Source organism: Entelurus aequoreus, linkage group LG16 (genome assembly GCF_033978785.1).
Source record: "Entelurus aequoreus isolate RoL-2023_Sb linkage group LG16, RoL_Eaeq_v1.1, whole genome shotgun sequence".
NCBI lineage: Eukaryota > Metazoa > Chordata > Actinopteri > Syngnathiformes > Syngnathidae > Entelurus > Entelurus aequoreus.
Window position 1 is genome coordinate 11,083,229 of NC_084746.1, and position 19,783 is coordinate 11,103,011.

Genomic DNA, 19,783 nt, shown 5'->3' on the forward strand with positions numbered 1-19,783 from the left:
AACTTGTAGCTTAGTTACATTTAATGGAGAGTAACTTGTAGCTTAGCTACATTTAATGGAGAGTAACTTGTAGTTTAGCTACATTTAATGGAGAGTAACTTGTAGTTTAGTTACATTTAATGGAGACTGACTTGTCGCTTAGTTACATCTAATGGAGAGTCACTTGTAGCTTAGTTACATTTAATGGAGAGTAACTTGTAGCTTAGTTACATATAATGGAGAGTAACGTGTAGCTTAGCTACATTTACTGGAGAGTAACTTGTAGCTTAGTTACATTTATTGGACAGTAACTTGTAGCTTAGTTACATTTAATGGAGAGTAACTTGACAGGTAGTCTCTTCTGAAGGATATGGTTGTCACGTTTGCATTCCGAAGTCCCAATTAGGGCCTCTTTCCTACGAGAAGTGATCCAATCCACCTGTGAATGTCAAACTAAGAGGCCTTATGTTACTATGTGCTCAAAACTGAAATACCACTATTTTACATGCAGTCGACTTTCGGCCCCCGGCCAAAAAATGTTTAGCCCCCCCAGTCAAAAAGTGGTGGACCCCCCTGGTCTATACTATCAGGGTTTTTGCACAAAGTGTTCACAGAAATGAAGTGTTTCTTTTTTTGACTTCTCCTCTCTCTGACTCTGTTAACAGTGCATGTGTTCTGTTGCCATGGCAGCCATGGGTCCTCTCCTCCCGGTTCTCCTCCTGCTGCTTCATCTGGCTGATGGCTCATTCCCAGAGGAGCCCAGTCCACTCAGCTACGTCCCCCTGGAGGGTACGTGTCCTTGTGTGTGTCCGTGTGTGTGTGTCCGTGTGTGTGTGTCCTTGTGTGTGTGCGTGTGTGTGTGTGTCCGTGTGTGTGTGTCCGTGTGTGTGTGTGTGTGTGTCGTACTGATAAATGGCTCCATGGTAAAAGTGGAAATAGGGAGGTCAAAGATCACAGCCTCGGCGTGGGGCTGCATTAGAAGTCCACCCAGGCATAAACTGTGTGTATATATATATATATATATATATATATATATATATATATATACAGTATATGTATAGATGTACAAAGGTTGTCTTCATGCTGCATGGCCATAAGAAAATAAGAAAGGATTGAAGGCACATGAAAGACGGATACGGGAGCCTTGTGTGGATGAGATGTGGTGATGCAGACATCAGGATGAGTTAGATTAGAGGCAGGAAGGAGACACTAGAGATGGATGACTACATCCAATCACTAGAGATGGATCACTACATCCAATGAGTAGAGATGGATCACTACATCCAATCACTACAGAGGGATGACTACATCCAACCACTGGAGATGGATCACTACATCCAATAAGTAGAGATGGATCACTACATCCAATCACTAGAGATGGATCACTACATCCAATCACTAGAAATGGATCACTACATCCAATCAGTAGAGATGGATCACTACATCCAATCACTACAGAGGGATGACTACATCCAACCACTGGAGATGGATGACTACATCCAATAATTAGAGATGGATCACTACATCCAATCACTAGAGATGGATCACTACATCCAACCACTGGAGATGGATCACTACATCCAATAATTAGAGATGGATCACTACATCCAATCACTAGAGATGGATCACTACATCCAATCACTAGAGATGGATCACTACATCCAATCACTAGAGATGGATCACTACATCCAATCACTAGAGATGGATGACTACATCCAATCACTAGAGATGGATGACTGCATCCAATCACTAGAGATGGATGACTACCTCCAATCACTAGAGATGGATGACTACATCCAATCACTAGAGATGGATGACTACATCCAATCACTAGAGATGGATGACTACCTCCAATCACTAGAGATGGATCACTACATCTAAGTACTAGAGATGGATGACCACATCCAATCACTAGAGATGGATCACTACATCCAATCACTAGAGATGGATCACTACATCCAATGAGTAGAGATGGATGACTACATCCAATGAGTAGAGATGGATGACTACATCCAATCACTTCTCTACACTTCTCTACTCTTACATTACCTTCTCTACTCTTACATTACCTTCTCTACACTTACATTACCTTCTCTACTCTTACATTACCTTCTCTACTTTTACATTACCTTCTCTACTCTTACATTACCTTCTCTACACTTACATTACCTTCTCTACTCTTACATTACCTTCTCTACACCTACATTACCTTCTCTACTCTTACATTACCTTCTCTACTCTTATATTACCTTCTCTACTCTTACATTACCTTCTCTACTATTACATAACCTTCTCTACACTTACATTACCGTCTCTACACTTACATTACCTTCTCTACTCTTATATTACCTTCTCTACTCTTACATTACCTTCTCTACTCTTACATTACCTTCTCTACTTTTACATTACCTTCTCTACTCTTACATTACCTTCTGTACACTTACATTACCTTCTCTACTCTTACATTACCTTCTCTACTCTTACATTATATTCTCTACTCTTACATTACATTCTCTACACTTACATTACCTTCTCTACTCTTACATTACCTTCTCTACTCTTACATTACCTTCTCTACACTTACATTACCGTCTCTACACTTACATTACCTTCTCTACTCTTATATTACCTTCTCTACTCTTACATTACCTTCTCTACACTTACATTACCTTCTCTACTCTTACATTACCTTTTCTACTCTTATATCACCTTCTCTACTCTTACATTACCTTCTCTACACTTACATTACCTTCTCTACTCTTACATTACCTTCTCTACTCTTACATTAACTTCTCTACACTTACATTACCTTCTCTACTCTTACATTACCTTCTCTACTCTTACATTACCTTCTCTACTCTTGCATTACCTTCTATACTCTTACATTACCTTCTCTACTCTTACATTACCTTCTCTACACTTCTCTGGTCAACATATGAAATAACAAGTGTGTGTAATAAATTGATAAATATATATATATATATATATATATATATATATATATATATATATATATATATATATATATATATATATATATATATATATATATATATATATATATATATATATATAAAAGAGAGAGCGAGAGAGAGAGAGAGAGAGAGAGAGAGAGAGAGAGAGAGAGAGAGAGAGAGAGAGAGAGAGAGAGAGAGAGAGAGAGAGAGAGAGACATACTGTCATAACTTGAAGTAAATAATGAACATTAAAAACCAATTACAAACAAAATATTTAAAAAAAAAAAAATTAACAGAAAGTATGTATATATTGTTAATGTTGTAAATACACATTTTTCAGAGGTCTCAAGAAGGTAAGAAATACAACTGTGTGTGTGTGTGTGTGTGTGTGTGTGTGTGTGTGTGTGTGTGTGTGTGTGTGTGTGTGTGTGTGTGTGTGTGTGTGTGTGTGTGTGTGTGTGTGTGTGTGTGTGTGTGTGTGTGTGTGTGTGTGTGTGTGTGTGTGTGTGTGTGTGTGTGTGTGTGTTAAAGTGCCTTTTTTTCCCTCGGCAATGCAAATTGACGCAGCTTTTAAAAGTTTAGACAAAGTTTAGCTGGCTGACTCCGACTAAAATGATTAAGTTATTTTTCACACAAATTGGTCTCACTCTTGTTAGGGTTACGGTTAGGGTTAGGGTTAGGGTTAGGGTTAGTGAGGTTGCGACTGCATCCTCCCTCCAAATGTTCCGACATCATTGTCTTTAAATGCCAGCGTATCACAGACGTGCTGACAAACAAACAAAAGCAAAATGAGCAAGGTATTCATGTTTTTAAGAAGAATAAGAGGAAATATCCTCACAGCGTTGTTTTTGCCAGACATTTTATTGTGGCCAATGTGGACTGACGGTTGCAGCCCTACAGGTGATGTTCCAATATGCATCAGTCCCTAAATACACCTGCAGAGGACAAGAGGAAGTGTCCTCCACACTTCTGACATTTCCTTTTGGCTTTCCCAGTGGTGAGGAGGTACCCCGTCTTCCTGGGCAGAGCTCATCGTTCAGCCCAGAGACAAGAGCTGCACATCCAGACGGTCCTCCAAGTCAACCGCACGCTCTACATCGGAGCCAGGTAACCAACGGCAACCGCCTCCAACTGCGTGTGACTGATGTGCTCACATTCATGTCGCTCATTCGCCGCCTTCCATCTGCTGTCCCTGTCAGCTTGTTCCCACTCGGCTCGACTTAGGGTGTGTTAAAGACTGTTGACGTGATCATGATCACCAATGCATCATGGGTAAAATGTTCATTACCGGATGAGGCAATTCCTGGAGGAAGTGCGTGTAAATGCTCCAATGCTGAAGTTGAACTGAAATGCTGACAGAATGTAAGAATAGTTGGAATGTTGGAATGGTTTCAATGTTGAAAAGTTAGAATTTCCAGGAAAACCGGAATTTGGTTTGGAATTTGGGAAAGTGTTAGTTGGATGAGTGGAAAGTGTTGATGTTTGAATGGTTTGAATAGGTTGTAAAATGTGCGAATTGTGCAACTTGGAAAAATGTCCCATTCAGTTCAATGGGAACTTCCTGGAAACTTGGGAATTTGGGGAAAAGCGGGATTTAAAAATAATAATGATTAAGATTATTGTCATGAGTGAGTTGAATTGGTTGATGTTGGAATTGTTTCAATCGGGTAAGAAATGTTGAAGTAGTAACATTTTTTTCATTGAAAAATGGTATTACAGAATTTCAGGAAAACCGGGAATTTTTCAACTTCTTAAACCAACTTGTTTTTTTGTCCTGACTAAGAGGAATGTTTTGACAGTGAAGTGGGTTGAAAAATTGGGAAAGGAGTCATCGCACTAAAAAAGGGTGGAAATAAGGTTAGAAAAAAACAGGAATTCCTGGAAATTTGTTGAACGTAGAAAAATTGTTGTTTGAATTTCCATGAGTTGAATGTGTTGAAGGTGTAAAGGTGTGAATCAGTTGAAAAATGGACAATTAATTTTGAATGGGGGAAAATGTCACTAAAAATTGGGATTTCTAGGAAAACTGGGAATTTTTCCAGTTCAAAAAACAATTTTGTTTTTTGTCCTAATTAAGACAACATTTTTAACAGTAGAGTGGTAGTAGTGGGTTTAAAAATGTGGGAGGAGTAGTCGACAGAAAAAAGGGTGAATATAGGGTTTGAAAAAACAGGAATTCTGGGAATTCCAGGGGATTTTTTTAACCTGGAAAATGATAGTTTGGATGTCCAGGATGAGTGGAATGTGTTGATGTTGGAATGGTTTGAAGAGGTTGAAAAATGTGCAAATTTTGCAACTTGGAAAAATGTCCCATTCAGTTCAATGGGATCTTCCTGGAAATTTGGGAATTTGGGGAAAAGCGGGATTTAAAGAACAAATATTAAGAGCATGAATGTCCTGAATGAGTTGAATTGGTTGATGTTGGAATTGTTTAAATCGGTCAAAGAAATGTTGAAGTAGTATCAATTTTTTCATAAAAAAATTGTATTATAGAATTTCGGGAAAACCGGGAATTTTTCAAGTTCTTAAACCAACTTGGTTTTTTGTCCTGACTAAGAGGAATGTTTTGACATTGGAACGGTTGAAGTGGGTTGAAAAATGGGAAAGGAGTCATCGCACTAAAAAAGGTTGGAAATAAGGTTAGAAAAAACGGGAATTCCTGGAAATTTGTTGAACGTGGAAAAAGGCTTGTTTAAATTTCCAGGATTAATTGAATGTGTTGAAGGTAGAATAGTTTGAATCGGTTGAAAAATGTGGGAATTGTGGAAGTTTGAAAAATGGATAATTCATTTTGAATGGGGAAAATGTCACGAAAAACTGCGATTTGCAGTAAATCCGGGAATTTTTTTTATAATTGTTGAAAAAGAGCACATCATTCCTGAAGAGGCTGAATATTTTGAAGTTGGAACGGTTTGAATCAGATAAAAAATGTGGGAGTTGTGGTACTTTGAAAAATGTCCCATTTTCAAGTTCTTAAACCAACTTGTTTTTTGTCCTGACTAAGAGGAATGTTTTGACAGTGGAATGCTTGAAGTGGGTCGAAAAATGTGGGAGGAGTCATCGCACTAAAAAAGGTTGGAAATAAGGTTAGAAAAAAACAGGAATTCCTGGAAATTTGTTGAACGTTTGAAAAAATGTTGTTTGAATTTCCAGGATGAGCTGAATGTGTTGAAGGTGTAAAGGTTTGAATCAGTTGAAAAATGGACAATTAATTTTGAATGGGGAAAACTGGGAATTTTTCCAGCCCAAAAAACAATTTCGTTTTTTGTCCTAATTAAGAGAAATGTTTTGACTTTGGAGCGGTAGTAGTGGGTTGAAAAATGTGAGAGGAAAAGTCGACAGAAAAAATAGTGACAATAGGGTTTGAAAAAACGGGAATTCTGGGAATTCCAGGAGATTTTTTTAACCTGGAAAAATGTTAGTTTGAATTTTCAGGATGAGTGGAATGTGTTGATGTTGGAATGGTTTGAAGAGGTTGAAAAATGTGCAAATTGTGCAACTTGGAAAAATGTCCCATTGGGAACATTCCTGGAAATTTGGGAATAGCGGGATTTTTTTGAAAATGATTAAGAGCATGAATGTCCTGAATGAGTTGAAATGGTTGATGTTGGAATTGTTTAAATCGGTCAAAGAAATTTTGAAGGAATAACGTTTTTTTCATTGAAAAATGAAATTACGGAATTTTGGGAAAACCGGGAAATTTTCAAGTTCTTAAACCAACTTAATTTTTGATCCTGATTAAGAGGAATGTTTTGACAGCGGAACGGTTTGAAGTGGGTTGACAAATGTGAAAGGAGTCATCGCACTAAAAAAGGTTGGAAATAAGGTTAGAAAAAACAGGAATTCCTGGAAATTTGTTGAACGTGGAAAAAGGCTTGTTTGAATTTCCAGGATGAGTTGAGTGTGTTGAAGGTGTAAAGGTTTGAATCAGTTGAAAAATGTGCAATTAATTTTGAATGGGGAAAATGTCACAAAAAATTGTGATTTCTAGGAAAACTGGGAATTTTTCCAGTTCAAAAAACAATTTCGTTTTTCGTCCTAATTAAGAGAAATGTTTTGACTTTGGAGCGGTTGAAGTGGGTTGAAAAATGTGGGTGGAGTAGTCGACAGAAAAAAGGGTGAATATAGGGTTTGAAAAAACAGGAATTCTGGGAATTCCAGGGGATTTTTTTAACCTGTAAAATGATAGTTTGAATGTCCAGGATGAGTGGAATGTGTTGATGTTGGAATGGTTTGAAGAGGTTGAAAAATGTGCAAATTTTGCAACTTGGAAAAATGTCCCATTCAGTTCAATGGGATCTTCCTGGAAACTTGGGAATTTTGGGAAAAGCGGGATTTAAAGAACAAATATTAAGAGCATGAATGTCCTGAATGAGTTGAATTGGTTGATGTTGGAATTGTTTAAATCGGTCAAAGAAATGTTGAAGTAGTATCAATTTTTTCATAAAAAAATTGTATCGTGGAATTTCGGGAAAACCGGGAAATTTTCAAGTTCTTAAACCAACTTGGTTTTTTGTCCTGACTAAGAGGAATGTTTTGACATTGGAACGGTTGAAGTGGGTTGAAAAAGGGGAAAGGAGTCATCGCACTGAAAAAGGTTGGAAATAAGGTTAGAAAAAACGGGAATTCCTGGAAATTTGTTGAACGTGGAAAAAGACTTGTTTAAATTTCCAGGATTCATTGAATGTGTTGAAGGTAGAATAGTTTGAATCGGTTGAAAAATGTGGGAATTGTGGAAGTTTGAAAAATGGATAATTCATTTTGAATGGGGAAAATGTCACGAAAAACTGCGATTTGCAGTAAATCCGGGAATTTTTTTTATAATTGTTGAAAAAGAGCACATCATTCCTGAAGAGGCTGAATATTTTGAAGTTGGAACAGTTTGAATCAGATAAAAAATGTGGGAGCTGTGGTACTTTGAAAAATGTCCCATTCTTTTCAATGGGAATTTCATGAACATTTGGGATTTAAAAAAGAAAAAAAATGGTAAAACAAAATTGAATGTTTTAAATGAGTTAAAATGGAATTGGAGTTGTTTAAATCGGTCAAGAAATGTTAAAGTAGTAACAGTTTTTTAATTGAAAAATGGTATTACGGAATTTCGGGAAAACCGGGAATTTTTCATGTTCTTAAACCAACTTGTTTTTTGTCCTGACTAAGAGGAATGTTTTGACAGTGGAACGCTTGAAGTGGGTCGAAAAATGTGGGAGGAGTCATCGCACTAAAAAAGGTTGGAAATAAGGTTAGAAAAAAACAGGAATTCCTGGAAATTTGTTGAACGTTTGAAAAAATGTTCCAGAATGAGTTGAATGTGTTGAAGGTATAAAGGTTTGAATCAGTTGAAAAATGGACAATTAATTTTGAATGGGGAAAATGTCACTAAAAATTGGGATTTCCAGGAAAACTGGGAATTTTTCCAGCCCAAAAAAACATTTCGTTTTTTGTCCTAATTAAGAGAAATTTTTTGACTTTGGAGCGGTAGTAGTGGGTTGAAAAATGTGAGAGGAAAAGTCGACAGAAAAAATAGTGACAATAGGGTTTGAAAAAACGGGAATTCTGGGAATTCCAGGAGATTTTTTTAACCTGGAAAAATGTTAGTTTGAATTTTCAGGATGAGTGGAATGTGTTGATGTTGGAATGGTTTGAAGAGGTTGAAAAATGTGCAAATTGTGCAACTTGGAAAAATGTCCCATTGGGAACATTCCTGGAAATTTGGGAATAGCGGGATTTTTTTGAAAATGATTAAGAGCATGAATGTCCTGAATGAGTTAAAATGGTTGATGTTGGAATTGTTTAAATCGGTCAAAGAAATTTTGAAGGAATAACGTTTTTTTCATTGAAAAATGAAATTACGGAATTTCGGGAAAACCGGGAAATTTTCAAGTTCTTAAACCAACTTAATTTTTGATCCTGATTAAGAGGAATGTTTTGACAGCGGAACGGTTTGAAGTGGATTGACAAATTTGAAAGGAGTCATCGCACTAAAAAAGGTTGGAAATAAGGTTAGAAAAAACAGGAATTCCTGGAAATTTGTTGAACGTGGAAAAAGGCTTGTTTGAATTTCCAGGATGAGTTGAGTGTGTTGAAGGTGTAAAGGTTTGAATCAGTTGAAAAATGTGCAATTAATTTTGAATGGGGAAAATGTCACAAAAAATTGTGATTTCTAGGAAAATTGGGAATTTTTCCAGTTCAAAAAACAATTTCGTTTTTTGTCCTAATTAAGAGAAATGTTTTGACTTTGGAGCGGTTGAAGTGGGTTGAAAAATGTGGGTGGAGTAGTCGACAGAAAAAAGGGTGAATATAGGGTTTGAAAAAACAGGAATTCTGGGAATTCCAGGGGATTTTTTTAACCTGGAAAATTATAGTTTGGATGTCCAGGATGAGTGGAATGTGTTGATGTTGGAATGGTTTGAAGAGGTTGAAAAATGTGGAAATTTTGCAACTTGGAAAAATGTCCCATTCAGTTCAATGGGATCTTCTGGAAATTTGGGGATTTTGGGAAAAGCGGGATTTAAAGAACAAATATTAAGAGCATGAATGTCCTGAATGAGTTGAATTGGTTGATGTTGGAATTGTTTAAATCGGTCAAAGAAATGTTGAAGTAGTATCAATTTTTTCATAAAAAAATTGTATTATGGAATTTCGGGAAAACCGGGAATTTTTCAAGTTCTTAAACCAACTTGGTTTTTTGTCCTGACTAAGAGGAAGGTTTTGACATTGGAACGGTTGAAGTGGGTTGAAAAATGGGAAAGGAGTCATCGCACTAAAAAAGGTTGGAAATAAGGTTAGAAAAAACGGGAATTCCTGGAAATTCGTTGAACGTGGAAAAAGGCTTGTTTAAATTTCCAGGATTCATTGAATGTGTTGAAGGTAGAATCGTTTGAATCGGTTGAAAAATGTGGGAATTGTGGAAGTTTGAAAAATGGATAATTCATTTTGAATGGGGAAAATGTCACGAAAAACTGCGATTTGCAGTAAATCCGGGAATTTTTTTTATAATTGTTGAAAAAGAGCACATCATTCCTGAAGAGGCTGAATATTTTGAAGTTGGAACGGTTTGAATCAGATAAAAAATGTGGGAGTTGTGGTACTTTGAAAAATGTCCCATTCTTTTCAATGGGAATTTCATGAACATTTGGGATTTAAAAAGAAAAAAAATGGTAAAACAAAATTGAATGTTTTAAATGAGTTAAAATGGAATTGGAGTTGTTTAAATCGGTCAAGAAATGTTGAAGTAGTAACAGTTTTTTAATTGAAAAATGGTATTACGGAATTTCGGGAAAACCGGGAATTTTTCAAGTTCTTAAACCAACTAGTTTTTTGTCCTGACTAAGAGGAATGTTTTGACAGTGGAACGCTTGAAGTGGGTCGAAAAATGTGGGAGTAGTCATCGCACTAAAAAAGGTTGGAAATAAGGTTAGAAAAAAACAGGAATTCCTGGAAATTTGTTGAACGTTTGAAAAAATGTTCCAGGATGAGTTGAATGTGTTGAAGGTATAAAGGTTTGAATCAGTTGAAAAATGGACAATTAATTTTGAATGGGGAAAATGTCACTAAAAATTGGGATTTCTAGGAAAACTGGGAATTTTTCCAGCCCAAAAAACAATTTCGTTTTTTGTCCTAATTAAGAGAAATGTTTTGACTTTGGAGCGGTAGTAGTGGGTTGAAAAATGTGAGAGGAAAAGTCGACAGAAAAAATAGTGACAATAGGGTTTGAAAAAACGGGAATTCTGGGAATTCCAGGAGATTTTTTTAACCTGGAAAAATGTTAGTTTGAATTTTCAGGATGAGTGGAATGTGTTGATGTTGGAATGGTTTGAAGAGGTTGAAAAATGTGCAAATTGTGCAACTTGGAAAAATGTCCCATTGGGAACATTCCTGGAAATTTGGGAATAGCGGGATTTTTTTGAAAATGATTAAGAGCATGAATGTCCTGAATGAGTTGAAATGGTTGATGTTGGAATTGTTTAAATCGGTCAAAGAAATTTTGAAGGAATAACGTTTTTTTCATTGAAAAATGAAATTACGGAATTTCAGGAAAACCGGGAAATTTTCAAGTTCTTAAACCAACTTAATTTTTGATCCTGATTAAGAGGAATGTTTTGACAGCGGAACGGTTTGAAGTGGGTTGACAAATTTGAAAGGAGTCATCGCACTAAAAAAGGTTGGAAATAAGGTTAGAAAAAACAGGAATTCCTGGAAATTTGTTGAACGTGGAAAAAGGCTTGTTTGAATTTCCAGGATGAGTTGAGTGTGTTGAAGGTGTAAAGGTTTGAATCAGTTGAAAAATGTGCAATTAATTTTGAATGGGGAAAATGTCACAAAAAATTGTGATTTCTAGGAAAACTGGGAATTTTTCCAGTTCAAAAAACAATTTCGTTTTTCGTCCTAATTAAGAGAAATGTTTTGACTTTGGAGCGGTTGAAGTGGGTTGAAAAATGTGGGTGGAGTAGTCGACAGAAAAAAGGGTGAAAATAGGGTTTGAAAAAACGGGAATTCCTGGAGATTTTTTTAACTTGAAAAAAATGATAGTTTGAATGTCCAGGATGAGTGGAATGTGTTGATGTAGGAATGGTTTGTAGAGGTTGAAAAATGTGGGAATTGTGCAACTTGGAAAAATGTCCCATTCAGTTCAATGGGAACTTCCTGGAAATTTGGGAATTTTGGGGAAAGCGGGATTCAAAAAAAAAAATCTTAAGAGCATGAATGTCATGAATGAGTTGAATTGGTTGATGTTGGAATTGTTTAAATCGGTCAAAGAAATGTTGAAGTAGGAACAGTTTTTTCATTGAAAAAAGGTATTATGGAATTTGGGGAAAAACAGGAATTTTCCAAGTTCTTAAACCAACTTGGTTTTGTGTCCTGACTAAGAGGAATGTTTTGACAGTGGAACGCTTGAAGTGGGTTGAAAAATGTGAAAGGAGTCATCGCACTGAAAAAAGTTGGAAATAAGGTTAGAAAAAACAGGAATTCCTGGAAATTTGTTGAACGTGGAAAAAGGCTTGTTTGAATTTCCAGGATTAATTGAATGTGTTGAAAGTGGAATAGTTTGAATCAGTTGAAAAATGTGGGAATTGTGGAAGTTTGAAAAATGGATAATTAATTTTGAATGGGGAAAAATGTCACTAAAAACTGGGGTTTGTAGTAAATCCGGGAATTTGTTTTATAATTGTTGAAAAAGAGCACACAATTCCTGAAGAGGGTCAATATTTTGAAATTGGAATGGTTTGAATCAGATAAAAAATGTAGGAGTTGTTGAACTTTGAAAAATGTCCCATTCTTTTCAATGGGAATTTCATGAACATTTGGGAATTCCGGGAAAATAGGGAACTTTTTTAGAAAAATGGTAAAAAAAAAAAAAAAAAGTGAATGTTCTGAATGAGCTTGGTTGGTGTTGGAATTTTTCTAAACAGTCGAAAATGTTGTAGTAATAACATTTTTAATTCAGAAATGGTATTACAGAATTCCTGGAATTTCGGGAAAACCGGAAATTTTTCCAGTTCAAAAAACAGCTTCATTTTTTTGTCCTAATTAAGACAATTTTTTTGACAGTAGAACGGTTGAAGTGAGTTGAAAAATGTGGGAGGAGTATTTGACAGGAAAAAAAGGGTAAAAAATAGGGTTTGGAAAACTGGGAATTCTGGGAATTCCTGGATTTTTTTTTTAATTTGGAAAAATGATAGTTTGAATGTCCAGGATAAATTGAATATGTTGAAGGTGGAATGGTTTGAATAAGTTGAAAAATGTGGGAATTGTGGAAGTTTTAAAAATGGATAATTAATTTTGAATGGGGAAAATGTAACAAAAAACTGTAATTTCTAGTAAATCCGGAATTTTTTTTATAATTACTGAAAAAGAGCACACAATTCCTGAACAGGCTGAATATTTTGAAGTTAGAACAGTTTGAATCAGATAAAAAATGTGGGAGTTGTGGAACTTTCAAAAATGTCCCATTCATTTAAATGAGAATGAAAATTTGAGAATCCCGGGAAAAGGAATTTTTTTTAGAAAATGGTAAAATAAATGTGAATGTTCTGAATGAGGGTTGGAATTGTTTAAAATCAGTCAAGAAATGTTGAAGTAGTAGTTTTTTTATTGAAAAATGGTATCACGGAATTTCGGGAAAACCGGGAATTTTTCAAGTTCTTAAACCAACTTGTTTTTTTTGTCCTGACTAAGAAGAATGTTTTGACAGTGGAACGGTTGAAGTGGGTTGAAAAACGGGAAAGGAGTCATCGCACTAACCTATCCCTGGTTGCCAATCTTGTTGGACAATTTGCTTTGCTTCGTTTGCTCCTACAGTGCATAGCGTTCCCTCGGCCTCCCGTGCACTCCACTGCTGCACCTTTGAAAGTGTTTTGTCGGTAAATACATGTTGGCCTGCACTTCACCTGCCGCCTCTGCATCCTGGGGTCCAGACCAACAAAACGCACGCCGAAAAGGCAGCACTAATATTAGGTGTAGAGTTATTTATGAAGCACATTTAAATGCTGAAGCTGTCCCAGAGTGCTGCACAAGTGGATGATAAATAGATTAAAGAATGCTTATAAGTAACAACATCTGGCAGGTTTCAAATGAAAAATACAATAGCTGATAAAAGCAAATAAAACTCAATAAATGGGTAGTAAAAAGTCTTATGTTGCTTTTTTTTTAGGCTAGAGTGCATACAAATGAGTTTATAAAGGCACAACAGATTTGAGGGTTAACTGCAAAGGTTATATATATATATATATATATATATATATATATATATATATATATATATATATATATATATATATATATATATATATACCGTATATATATATATATATATATATATTTATATATATATATATATATATATATACATATATATATATACCGTATATATATATATATATATATATATATATATATATACATATATATATATATATATATATATATATATATATATATGCATATATATATATATATATATATATGTATATATATATATATATATATATATATATATATATATATATATATATGTATATATATGTATATATATATGCATATATATATATATATATATATATATATATATATATATATATATATATATGTATATATATGCATATATATATATATATATATATATATATATATATATATATATATATGTATATATATGCATATATATATATATATATGCATATATATATATATGCATATATATATATATATATATATATATATATATATATATATATATATATATATATATATATATATATATATATATATATATATATATATATATATATGCATATACATATATATACAGTATATATATATATATATATATATATGTATATATAGCTGTATATATATATATATATCTCTTTGGAAGCTTAGTCACAGATGACCATGCTAATTTACGCTCTTGTGTCAGACACTTATTTCGATTTGGTGTTTAATTTTTTATTTAATTTATTTTTAATTTATTTTTATTTTTTTTTAAATTTTGTAATGGTACTTTAATTATTATTAATAGTTAATTTTTTTTTATTTAAATAGTTTTGTCATCCTATTTTAGTCAATTATTAGTAATATCTTTTCAGTTTTAATGAGTGTTGTAATTATACAATGCACATATCTAATTAAAATTTTCACATTTTAACTTGATGTTTTGTTGATACGGTACATTCATGTTTGTTGACAACGCCTAGCATGGCTGTACAAGCCAATTCTTGAGTGACAGTCCCGGTGTGTAGAGACTTCATCCCGCTCCTGCTGTGCGATGGTATTTGCAGTATGTTTCCTCCTGTCTCTCTTCTCCTCTGCGAGCTGGCCTCTCCTCAAATCAGCCTCTGCGATACCCCGTCTAACCCCTTTACGCCAGACATTTTGGTTCTCCGCCTGTATCTCCCAGATGTCCAAGGGAATATTACACGCCTTTAGATCTCTCTTGCATGCGTCCCTGAACCGGAGGGAGGGACGACCAACATGTCTGGAACCAGCAGCCAGTTGTCCATACATAATGTCCTTGGGAAGCCGTCCGTCCTCCATCCGCCGAACATGTCCCAGCCATCGAAGACGGCGCTGGCTAAGAAGAGAGTTCATGCTATGGATATTAGCCCGCTGAAGAATGACACTGTGTGGAATATGGTCCTGCCAACTAATACCAAGGATACGTTTGATGCACCGCATGTGAAAAGCGTTAAGTCGACGCTCTTGTCTCATGTAAGTAGTCCAGGTCTCGCTTCCGTAGAGTAAAGTGCTGAGAATGCAGGCCTGATAAACTCGGATCTTTGTATGTTGAGTAAGAGCGTTGTTTTCCCATACTCGCTTTGCTAGTTTAGCCATGATGGTATTTGCCTTTCCAAGCCTCCTGTCAAGTTCAACATCAAGCGAGAGTTGATTGCTGATTGTCGAGCCTAGGTGTACAAAATTATCTACTACTTCTAAAGTGACACCATTCATCTTGATAGCAGGATTTGCAGCACCTTGAACTCTGACATTGGTTTTCTGCAGGCTAACTATAAGTCCAAACTGTTCACAAGCATTCGCAAAACAGTCACTTAGACGTTGTAAGGCTTCTTTGGTGTTGGTAACAAGAGCAGCATCGTCTGCAAAAAGCATCTCTCGGATTAACACTGACCTCCTTTTGGTTTTCGCACGTAATCTTGCCAGATTGAACAATTTGCCGTCAGACCGTGTGTGTAGATAGACACCCTCAATGGATGTGTCAAAAGCGTAGGACAGGAGTATAGAGACGAATATTCCAAAAAGAGTTGGTGCTAAGACGCAGCCCTGCTTAACACCACTGTTGATAGAGAAGGAGTCCGAACAGGATCCATCATACAAGACTGTTCCCTTCATGTTGGAATGGAAAGAGATCAACATGCTGAGTAGTTTTGGAGGACATCCAATTTTTGTAGTAGCTTGAACAGGCCCTTCCTGCTGACAAGATCGAAAGCCTTAGTTAGATCTATGAACATCATGTAAAGAGGTTGACCTTGTTCTCTACTCTTCTCTTGAATCTACCTGACTGAAAATATCATGTCGGTCGTCGATCTTCCAGCCCTGAAACCACATTGGGATTCAGGATAGATACGATCTGCAAGTATCTGTAGCCTGTTTAGGATTATGCGTGCATAAACCTTTCCAACGATGTTCAAGAGAGAAATTCCTCTATAGCTATTACAGTCACTGCGGTCCTTTTTATTCTTATAAAGTGACACAATAGTGGCATCACACATGTCCTGAGGTACTCCTTCTTCCTCCCAGCAAAGACACAGTAATTCGTACAGCGGTTTAAGCAGGGCAGGCTTCCCTTGCTTGATAGCTTCAGGTGGAATGTTATCGTTACCTGGTGCTTTGTCAGATGGAAGTGAATCAATAGCTTTTTCAAGCTCTACCATTGTAGGCACTTCGTCAAGTTCATTCATGATTGGTAGCTCCTTCGTATAATTTAGAGCAGCATCAGAGACAGTTGTTTCACGGCTGTATAGTTCTGAGTAGTGCTCCACCCATCTGACCATCTGTTCTTCTCGATTGGTAATCTTCTCCCCTATCCGAGATTTAATTGGAGTAGTCCGTTTTACAAAAACAAGAAAGTTTGATCATATTACGCCTATACTGGCTCACTTGCACTGGCTTCCTGTGCACTTAAGATGCGACTTTAAGGTTTTACTACTTACGTATAAAATACTACACGGTTTAGCTCCAGCCTATCTCGCCGATTGTATTGTACCATATGTCCCGACAAGAAATCTGCGTTCAAAGAACTCCGGCTTATTAGTGATTCCCAGAGCCAAAAAAAAGTCTGCGGGCTATAGAGCGTTTTCTATTCGGGCTCCAGTACTCTGGAATGCCCTCCCGGTAACAGTTAGAGATGCTACCTCAGTAGAAGCATTTAAGTCCCATCTTAAAACTCATTTGTATAATCTAGCCTTTAAATAGACCCCCCCTTTTTTAGACCAGTTGATCTGCCGTTTCTTTTCTTCTCTCCTCTTCTCCCCTGTCCCTTGCGAGGGGGAGTTGCATAGGTCCGGTGGCCATGGATAAAGTGCTGGCTGTCCAGAGCCGGGACCCCGGGTGGACCACTAGCCTGTGCATCGGTTGGGGACATCTCTGCGCTGCTGACCCGTCTCCGCTCGGGATGGTTTCCTGTTGGCCCCGCTGTGGACTGGACTCCAGCTGATGTGTTGGATCCACTGTGGACTGGACTTTCACAATGTTATGTCAGACCCACTCGACATCCGTTGCTTTCGGTCTCCCCTAGAGGGGGGGGGTTACCCACATATGCGGTCCTCTCCAAGGTTTCTCATAGTCATTCACCGACGTCCCACTGGGGTGAGTTTTTCCTTGCCCGTATGTGGGCTCTGTACCGAGGATGTCGTTGTGGCTTGTACAGCCCTTTGAGACACTTGTGATTTAGGGCTATATAAATAAACATTGATTGATTGATTGATTATAACAGGTCCTACTGCTTTCTTTATACCATTGTACATGCCACGGATGTTACCAGATTCAGCACTCATCTGGATATCTTCGCAGAGCTGCTGCCAATAGTTGTTTGCACACTGTCTGGCAATGCGCTGTGTGGAACAACGAGTACTCTTGAGTGTTGAAAGTGACTGAGCATTTGGACATCTCTTGTATGCCAAAAATGCTTTGCGTTTGGCCTCAATTGCTGGTTCCATGATTGGTAGATAGGCATTAAACCAGTCGTGACTAGTTCTTTCCCTCTTCCCAAAAGTAGAAATAGCTGTATCGTAAATTGCTTCTTTAATGGCGTTCCATTTTGCCGTAGCATTATGCTCCGGCAGGTTTTGAAGAGCTTGGTCCAGGGTTGATACATAATCATCCACCTTGCATGAAATTGACATCTTTGATGTGTCAATGCAGGCACGACTCTTTGCTTTGGAGCGATGAATTTTACGGGGCTGAAGGCGCACTTTGGCGCTCACAAGGGCATGGTCCGTATTGCAATCTGCACTATGATAGCTTCTAGTAATAAGAATGTTATTTAGTGATTATCAGATCAAGCTGATGCCATCGATGAGACCTGGGATGTTTCCATGATACTTTGTGCGATGGTTTGCTCTTAAAAAAAGGTGTTTGTAATACAGAGGTTGTGATAGGTGCATAGCTCCAGCAGCCTCTGGCCATTTATGTTCATCTTTCCGATGCCATGGTGTCCCAAGCAAGATGGCCATGATGCATGGTCTGCGCCTACTCTGGCATTAAAATCGCCAAGGACGATTAAGCACTCATCTTTAGGAAAACCCTTGATCTGCTCATCAAGTTGCTCATAGAATCTATCTTTAATCTCCTCAGTTGAAGAAAGAGTAGGAGCATAGACACTGAGAATGTTCACTGGACCTGTAGCAGTGCTGAGACGGATAGACAGCAATCGCTCGGTACCTCCTGATGGAGGTTCCACTGATGTCAAAAGTGTGTTTCTGACTGCAAAACCAACTCCTTGCTGACGAGGCTCCTCAGGTTCTCTACCTTTCCAAAAGAATGTATAGTTAGCCTCTCTGAGAGACCCACTGGAGGCTAGCCTAGTTTCTTGAAGAGCAGCTCTGCTGACATCAAGCCTGGCAAGCTCCTTCTCTATGATGGCCGTCTTGCTGGCGTCGTCCACTTCACGAAGGTCATCAGAGATTCCTGTACACATTGTTCGCACATTCCAGCTTGCTAATCGAAGAGCTGGAGTCTTCTTTATTTTCTTGTTTTGCTTGTCTGGTACATAAAATTAACCGTCTGCTTTTCATGCCTTTGCAGTACACTAAGCTCCAGGCACCCACTGAAGCAGGCAAACGTTGGCGGGACGACACCTTTTTGACCAGGAGCTGCCTGGCTTAAGGCGGACGGTAGTCGACCGATGAGACACGATGATCCCTTCCACCGTCGAAACTGACCCGTGGCGCCCCTTTCCTACGCCAATTGGATGGGGGCTTATAACCCGTAACTGTCAGAATCTGTGTTGTTTCCACACTTGGTTAAAAGTGAAGCTGGAGTGTCCTCTCCAGAGCGTAAGCCTGGGCATTACATACGGAGATCCTGGGTTGCCCAGTCGTCAGGATCCCCCTCTCGGCCTTACTGATAAAATCCAAAAGAATGCTGAGCATGACGTTTGGCATCAGGTTGGCTGCAGGAGCTGCCGAAACAGTGTTTGCAAGGCACCAATCCGCCATTCGGGGCTCCACTCCTGATTTTGGAAGGCTTACTCCTTTACACATGGTCGTTGAGTCTATATATATGTATAGACCTCCTCCGGCCTGGCCGTTTGCTGGTTTGTTCAGCTCATCCGCCCAACGGTGCAGTGTAAACACCAAGTCTACGGGTATTACATACCCAGGTTTGTAGTCAGAGTTGTCCTTCTCCTAGGAAGACGTCCGGCCAAGGATGTTGAGCCTTCCTACCCTGCTAGATGGCCGATGGGCGAGTGCCCTTTGGCCTTTGGCGAATCTTGTTTTTGCTTCCACCAGGGTGTCTAGCCACCCACCTCAACAAGCCCCAGTTGGGCACTGATGGGAGTGCCAGTTGAGTCGCCGGCAGCCCGACCCTGAAACAGGTTGTACTGGATTACAGGTTACCAGTAGCAGATCCAACCGGCCTGACCTGACACATACTATATATATATATATATATATATATATATATATATATATATATATATATATATATATATATATATATATATATATATATATATATATATATATATATATATATATATATATATATTTAGTCCTTAAATAAAATAGTGAACATACTAGACAACTTGTCTTTTAGTAGTAAGTAAACAAACAAAGACTCCTAATTAGTCTGCTGACGTATCGATGCATACATATATATATATATAT

At 37.3% G+C, this 19,783-nt stretch overlaps 1 protein-coding gene across 1 annotated transcript in view; it reads left to right on the forward strand.

Annotated features, from left to right (window-relative positions):
- sema6ba (sema domain, transmembrane domain (TM), and cytoplasmic domain, (semaphorin) 6Ba) overlaps positions 1–19,783 on the forward strand; it is a 173,164-nt gene that overhangs the window by 106,947 nt on the left and 46,434 nt on the right. Inside the window, exons 2-3 of the mRNA XM_062023925.1 lie at positions 645–768; positions 3,932–4,043. Coding sequence (XP_061879909.1) covers positions 648–768; positions 3,932–4,043 — 233 coding nt within the window. The 5' untranslated portion in view covers positions 645–647. The remainder of the gene's footprint in view (positions 1–644; positions 769–3,931; positions 4,044–19,783) is intronic.